This window comes from Poromitra crassiceps, assembly GCF_964638095.1.
Source record: "Poromitra crassiceps genome assembly, chromosome: 4".
In the NCBI taxonomy this organism is placed as follows: Eukaryota; Metazoa; Chordata; class Actinopteri; order Beryciformes; family Melamphaidae; genus Poromitra; species Poromitra crassiceps.
Genome location: NC_139626.1, coordinates 59,088,399 through 59,095,501, shown reverse-complemented (window position 1 = coordinate 59,095,501; position 7,103 = coordinate 59,088,399). Strand labels below are relative to the sequence as shown.

At 44.8% G+C, this 7,103-nt stretch overlaps 1 protein-coding gene across 1 annotated transcript in view; it reads left to right on the top strand.

Moving 5' to 3' along the window:
* Positions 1–2,215: 2,215 nt before the first annotated feature.
* nup133 (nucleoporin 133) overlaps positions 2,216–7,103 on the top strand; it is an 81,733-nt gene continuing 76,845 nt past the window's right edge. The window contains exons 1-4 of the mRNA XM_083634946.1: positions 2,216–2,435; positions 5,609–5,724; positions 5,943–6,046; positions 6,504–6,737. Of these exons, the coding sequence (XP_083491072.1) occupies positions 2,317–2,435; positions 5,609–5,724; positions 5,943–6,046; positions 6,504–6,737 (573 nt within the window). The 5' untranslated portion in view covers positions 2,216–2,316. The remainder of the gene's footprint in view (positions 2,436–5,608; positions 5,725–5,942; positions 6,047–6,503; positions 6,738–7,103) is intronic.

Sequence of the window (7,103 nt, the reverse complement as noted above, 5' to 3'; positions counted from 1 at the left end):
GGGAGGCTCGGTGAATGGGAGTGAAAATATATAACAATCAATCAATCAATCACCTTTTATTTCAGACACATTGGTCCATAGAAAAACAATACAAAACATAAAAAGCAATACAAAAACATTCAAAAGAGATGCAGACAAAGCATCAGCACAGACACCTATGCTAAAATTAAAACCAAACAGTGTATTTTTAAAAAACATATAGACTGCGGGTCCAGTGCCAGAAGCAAGACAAGTACCTTGTGTCACTCTGTGATATGTCAGTTAGGGACACAATAATTTTATTTTTTAGATCCAGTGAGTCTACACATGAATCTATGCATAAAATTCCTCAAAACAGCATGAAAAGTAGGTACATTTCTAGTCACAAACATTTCACTTGCACTGCTCCACCTGGGGAGTTTGAGTAGTATCCTGAAAGCATCATTATATGCTACATTAAGTTTTTTCATTTTCTTACTACTATAGTTGCACCACAGGTGGGCCGTATATAGTGGAGTACAGTACGTTCTGAACAGAGCTACTTTAACATCATTTGTACACATGTGAAATTTGCGTGCCAGCATGTTGGCTTGGCCATACAGTTTACCAGACTGACGCTGCACATCGTCATCATCACAGAGATCATCCATTATCACATGGCCCAGGTATTTAACCTTCCTCACTACATCTAGCAGTTCACCTGCCAGAGAGAATGAGGGAAAGATGAGCTTCCTGTCCTCCTTGGTTCGAGCAATCATCACCACACTCTTTTTAGAGTTAAACTTGATGTCATACATCATGCCATATCTAGAGCATACTCTGAGTAGCTGCTGTAGGCCAGCACTGTATGGAGACAGTACCACCAGATCATCAGCATATATCATATGATTAATGAGGCTATCCCCCACCAAGCAGCCAGTTCTACACTCCTTTAATTCTTTAGATAAGTCATCCATGTATAGATTGAAGAGTTGCGGGGAAAGAATTCCACCCTGGCGCACCCCATTGGACACATGAAAAGGTGTGGACATACTCTTCCCCCACCTAGCTTGCATAGTTTGGTGAGAGTACCAGAACTGTAGTATTCTGATTAAGTATGAGGGGACACCACGCTCCTGTAGCTTAACAAACAGTTTCCCATGGTTGATACGGTCAAAAGCTTTTGACGCATCAAGGAAACACATAAATATTGTGCTGTTACATGTTCTGTACTTGTGGACAATTTCCTTAAGTGCATAGATACACAGGTCAGTGCCATGTTTATTCTTAAAACCAAACTGATTATCTGTGGATTCTATGTATTCTTTAAGCCTATCCATAAGGATAATTTCTAGTACCTTGGATAGTATGCTTGCAAGTGCAATAGGCCTATAGTTATCTATGCTAGTTAATTTACCAGTCTTGTTCTTGATTACAGGTACCAGCAGGACAGATAACATTGATCCAGGCAGTATTCCATGCATCATTAAACCAGAAAAGCATAAAGCAAGTAGCACAGAAATACTATGGCTAGCATATTTCAGGTGTTCCGCTGTTATTTGATCCTGTCCACAGGCTTTGTTCATTTTAAGTTTCTCAATGGCGTAGCACACTTCATCTGGCCTGATAGCTACTCCATCACTGTGAGATATTTCACCAATATTAAACGCATCACTCTTGACACAGTTAAAAATGTTCTCATAGTGTTTCCTCCAGAGCTCTGCAATATTTTCAGGTTCAGTAATGCCATTGATACTAGAAGGCAGTGGCATCTTGCTGTTATTAACCACCTTCACTAACAAATTACATTAGTTATCAAAAGGAGATCACATAGAATAGCCTTAAATGTGTGTGATTTGGTTAAAGATAGAGCAGATACAGTCAGTAGTTTGGGGGAATTTTACTGTGTTTCCCACCTTCACACAACTTAAATGCCATGAAACATCAGACAGACACTTTTATTGTAGTCTGAATAGAAGTATATCAAACAGCAATATCAGGCTATCTTGGCCTAATTGTTGAGTGTCTATGAGATCAAATAACTAATCATGATCTAGGCCTCCAGGAACCGAGTGAGGGGGCGGGGGGGGGGGGCGCCTTTTTCCAAGCTTTGTCTGGTCGGGGAGGCCCACAGTCTCAGACCTAGCAGCACCATGTTTGATTTTGGAGTGAACTGTCCCTTTAACAGTGATTCAGTCGATGGGCTATGACGTATATTTCAGGCGACAGCACCGCGCGCTGTTTGGAGGAGGTTTCACAGTTTTAGGAGAGAGGAGAGAAACGGTGCATTTTTTACGGCGAATTTGTGGATTTTGTGGATATTTGTGGGCAGTTGAAGAGCACGGGGCCACCGCAGTGATGTTTACCCCGCGCAGCACGGCCAGCTCGGGCCGCAGGCAGCAGTCCAGGGTGTCGGGGAGCGGGAGGAAGAGCGGGCTGCTCTTCTCCCCGCGCAGGACGTCTCTGGGCCCCGGCAGGTGAGCCGCCCGGTACCGTTAACACACTGACAGCCAGGCCGGTCCAGGTGAAAAGCTGTGTGACAGCGGGTCACGTTTCGATGAACTTCAAACGGGTTCTGATAGGTGTTTAGTGAAAACTCGAGACCTTACATCCTGAAGAGCATGCCGATTTAATATTGATGAATTAGTATGTTTAAAAGCAATGATTTCACCAGGATCCTAAAAACCTAGCCACCTAAAAACGACACTATGGTGTCTAATTTTGACCAAAGCTACGTAGCCAGGGCCGTAGCTAGCTATGAGGACGGGGAGGTCCGGACCTCCCCTAATATTTCAGCCTGCCAAAAAAAAAAAAAAAAAAAAATTTTTTTTTTTTTTTTTTTTTTTGCAGGCCAGGCCAGGCCACTCACTGAACAGCAGGCCAGGCGCCGCCTACTGGTTTACTAGTGGTTTTATTACTTTATTCAGGTTTAAAGTGGGTGCATCTCATTGTAAAATTGGACTTGGCCCAAATTGGGCTTCAAACGGCCCAAATCAGGCTTCAAACGGCCCAAATCTGGCTTTAAACGACCCAAATAGGGCTTCAAACGGCCCAAATCTGGCTTCAAACGGCCCAAATTGGGCTTCAAACAGCCCAAATTGAGCTTCAAACGCTGAATAATGACATCACAACAGTATAATCCTAATGTTGATTTAAAATGATATATTACTCTAAATATGGCTTAAAAAGGGGGGAAAAAAACCTAAATTTTTTTTCGGCGGCGCCCTAACGGGCGCCGCCGAATCCGCCTCCCCTTGCTGGACCTCCCCTATTTCGGAACTCTGGCTACGGCCCTGTACGTAGCTACAGTAGATGGCCCCCAAATGCCTTCATCATACGAGGTGGACAACTAGCCCCATAACGTGACGCCACTCACTGTACTTACTGTAACAGCAGTCGGCGCCACACAGCGTTAGAATCCTCAATAGGTGGGCAAGGCTGTTCAAAAAGCTCTCCTACCCGAAGATATGATCGCCAGCCTAGTGAAGCCAGTAAGTTCGCCGGGGCGGTTAAATGATACTGCTGCCTGCGTGAAACAACCGTTTAGAAGCAGTCTTTGCACAGCCTGCACTGAATTTACAGCAGGGTGTGTTTGATCTCACCATCATGGTGCACCGCTTGCGAGCAAAGGACACATGCGGCTGTCAGTGATCAACGCAAATCCAGCGCACCTGGGAAGCAAAACATGTCATGAAATACTCAAACTCCCAAGGTTCCTGTCGGCACTAGGAAGCTTCTCCTGTCCTCAATACGGCACAGGCTGTGCAAAGACTGCTTCTAAACGGTTGTTTCACGCAGCAGTATCATTTAACCGCACCGGCGAACTTACTGGCTTCACTAGGCTGGCGATCATATCTTCGGATCTGCAATCGGAGGTGGGATACGGGTAGGAGAGCTTTTTGAACAGCCTTGCCCACCTATTGAGGATTCTAACGCTGTGTGGCGCCGACTGCTGTACAGTAAGTACAGTAAGCGGCCTCACGTTATGGGCCTAGTGGACAACATGAGCAGCTGATATGTGGTATTTAATAACAGGCCAGTATTGTCCTGATAATACAGTATCGTCTAATCCTAACCTCAGGTGTTCTTTCCAACTAAACACGACATCAGCTGACCCATGGGGATGAATACAGGATAACTTCTCCCATAGAGGAGGACCATTATAACTAGCTGATAGAAGAAATATGGTTGGTTAGTTGGTTGGAATGAAAATCTGCGTTCAGATTAGGGATGTTCATTTTGAAAATTTTCCAAAATCGATAATCGGTGAAAATTAACGATCAATTATCGATTATCGATCATATTAATACTTAGAAAATTTTCATTTTTTATTTTTTTTTACAAAATGAATGCCTATGGCAGAAAATACGAAAGACAACGTGTTCTCCTCAATGAACTCTTTATTTCAATGTGTCTCCTCTCCAACACTGCTGTCCCCGGCGCATGCCGGTGTGAATTTCCCATGTTTAAAACAGTTTTGTTGGCACAAAGGCCTGTGCCCAGCCAGAAAACTAGAGACTATATGAAGCTCCACCTCACGTTAGTCGGCTGTGCAATGGAGTGGGGCGAGGAGGAACGAATTCCACCCAAACCTAGTCAATTTTTTTTTTTTTTTTTTTTTTTTTAATAATTAAAAAAATCGATCCAAATGCCACAGGATCGATTCCAATCCTTAACGATCAATTATCGATTTTCGATAATTGATGAACATCCCTAGTTCAGATGGTTGTCGATGGCACATGGTTGGCTTCCACTGATGCAGATGAAGGAAGGAGAGGAGACAGGTTCAAGGAGTTTCAAGACCTGTGACCGCTGAGAGCTTAATTTTCTAAACTCTAGAACACCTCTAGAATCTCTAGACGGAGGGAAGAGCAGCTCAGTCAGTGTAGGTTGAGGCGATGTCTCGTAATAGACGCTGGGTTTAGCTGGCTCAGCCTGGCTGGGGGCGTGGTCAGCGTGGGGTAAATCCCTCGTTCTATCCGTTCAGCAAAGTTAGATTTTAGCTGCTAGCCCAGCCCAGGCAGACACGATCGGGGATTTGACCACCGCAGTAAACGCACATCTGAGCAGACGTCTCTTGTGTTCTGCTCTAGAACCCCCAAACCTGTAGTTTAGAGCCGCAGCACTGACCTTTGGTGAGTCAGCCCATTGAGATATATGGGCGGTTTTACCCCACCCACTCACGCGCCAGCCGTATAACATTTTGTGGGCGGTCCCAGTTCCGCGCATGCCGACTGTCTCTATAGGGCCGCAACTAGTCTCGCAGTAGCCAGCCATGGATACATCTATGTCTGGAGCACAACTAAAAGTGGTTAAGGACCGCCCCTTAAGACAAAAAAAAGGTGTGTAACGCTGCATTGAGAGAAAATGAATTGACCAACCACGGACCTCGTGGTGTAACTTACGTTACAGCAGCCCAGCCAATCAGACTTTGCCGCAGGATTTCTTCGTTGTCATAGAGGAGTAGACAAACCAGAAAATGTTCACATTTACGCTGGAATCAGAGAATTTTAACCTATTTTTCTAAAAAAAAAAAAAAAAGTCGAAAAAATAAATCGATTCAAAATAGTTGTTGATTCATTTTCTGTTAATCGACTGATGGATTCATCGTTGCACCTCTATTTGGATATCCTGATATTCTGTCCTCCAGGTCGACGCCCACCCGGGTGCAGAGCCACACGACTGCGGAGTCGGTCAACTTCGACGTGCAAACCTTCGGCTCGTCGCTCCCCGTCAAAGTGATGGAGGCGCTGACCATGGCTGATGGTAAAGAAGGATTAGATGATTACTTTTCCCCCTCTGCTTTTTCTGTTTCTGTTTGCATCCCTGCTTCGTTTTTGGCAGACAATGTTGATGGCTGCTGAGGATTTGTCCAAAGCATGCTGTTCCAATAATATTGCCTGCGTGTGTGTGTGTGTGTGTGTGTGTGTGTGTGTGCGTGCGCGTGTGCGTGCGCGTGTGTGCGTGTGTGTTGGTCCTTCCAGCCGATGAGCAGATCTCAGTCAAGGTGGATGAGAGCGGCTGGGCATGGATGGTTTGTGGAGAGAGACTGATCATCTGGAAGATCTGCCAGACTGCTGTGGCCAAGGTACAGAAAGCTTGATTATTGTATAAAAGCAAAACCATATCAAAGATTCATTCATGCCTGGAGAGAAAGACAATACAAGTTTATATGCAGTTCTCTAAAAAGAGAATCACTAGTCTAGTCTAAGGGCAAATGCTAGACACAGCAACACCTTATGAGTTCTGTTACTGTTCTGGGACAAACACACGACCATTATGATGACACATGAGGCACCATAGTGCTCTATCTATCTATCTATCTATCTATTATCTATCTATCTATCTATCTATCTATCTATCTATCTATCTATCTATCTATCTATCTATCTATCTATCTATATATATATATACTATATCTATCTATCTATCTATCTATCTATCTATCTATCTATCTATCTATCTATCTATGTGTGTGTGTTTCTGCAGTTGTCAGTGTGTAACGAACTGTGTGTGTGTGTGTGTGTGTGTGTGTGTGTCTGCAGTTGTCGGTGTGTAAGGAGCTGCAGCTGCCTGGCAGTGAGTTTGCCTACACAGCGGACCTGGTGGCGCTGGCCTCCTCTGCTCCTCTGGACACAGCAGCCGTTCAGTCCATCTCTGTGCTGGCCGTGTCGTCTGAGGGAAGCGCCCGCTTCTGGCCCAGCCTCACCCAGGAGGGCAACTACACAGAGACCGACCTGGACATGGAGGAGCTCTGCAACTGTGTTGTCGCTGTCCGAGTAAGCAAGAGTCGCCGTTTCATTTTCTCCTTAATAAGTTCAGAGTCAGACTCTGTAATTCAGACTCTGATGTAGGGGCTGGGCGATATGACCTCAAGTCAATATCACGCTTATTTAGGGCTGAACATTTGATCGAATATTACTCGTCGTGATCAAGATTTTGGCTTCCGACAATCATGAAAACAAGAGAATCAAAAATTGAGATCAAATGTGCCGAATTCCGTTTTTGCAATGTTGCTCTCGTTTTGTCGTGTGTTGTAAATCCAGCGCACCCCTTTCCCTCGCGCTTGTGCGCTCCGCCCATCCAAAGCCCAGACATGCTGTGGTGCGATATGATGATATTAGAGCAGGGCTCTTCAATTGGCC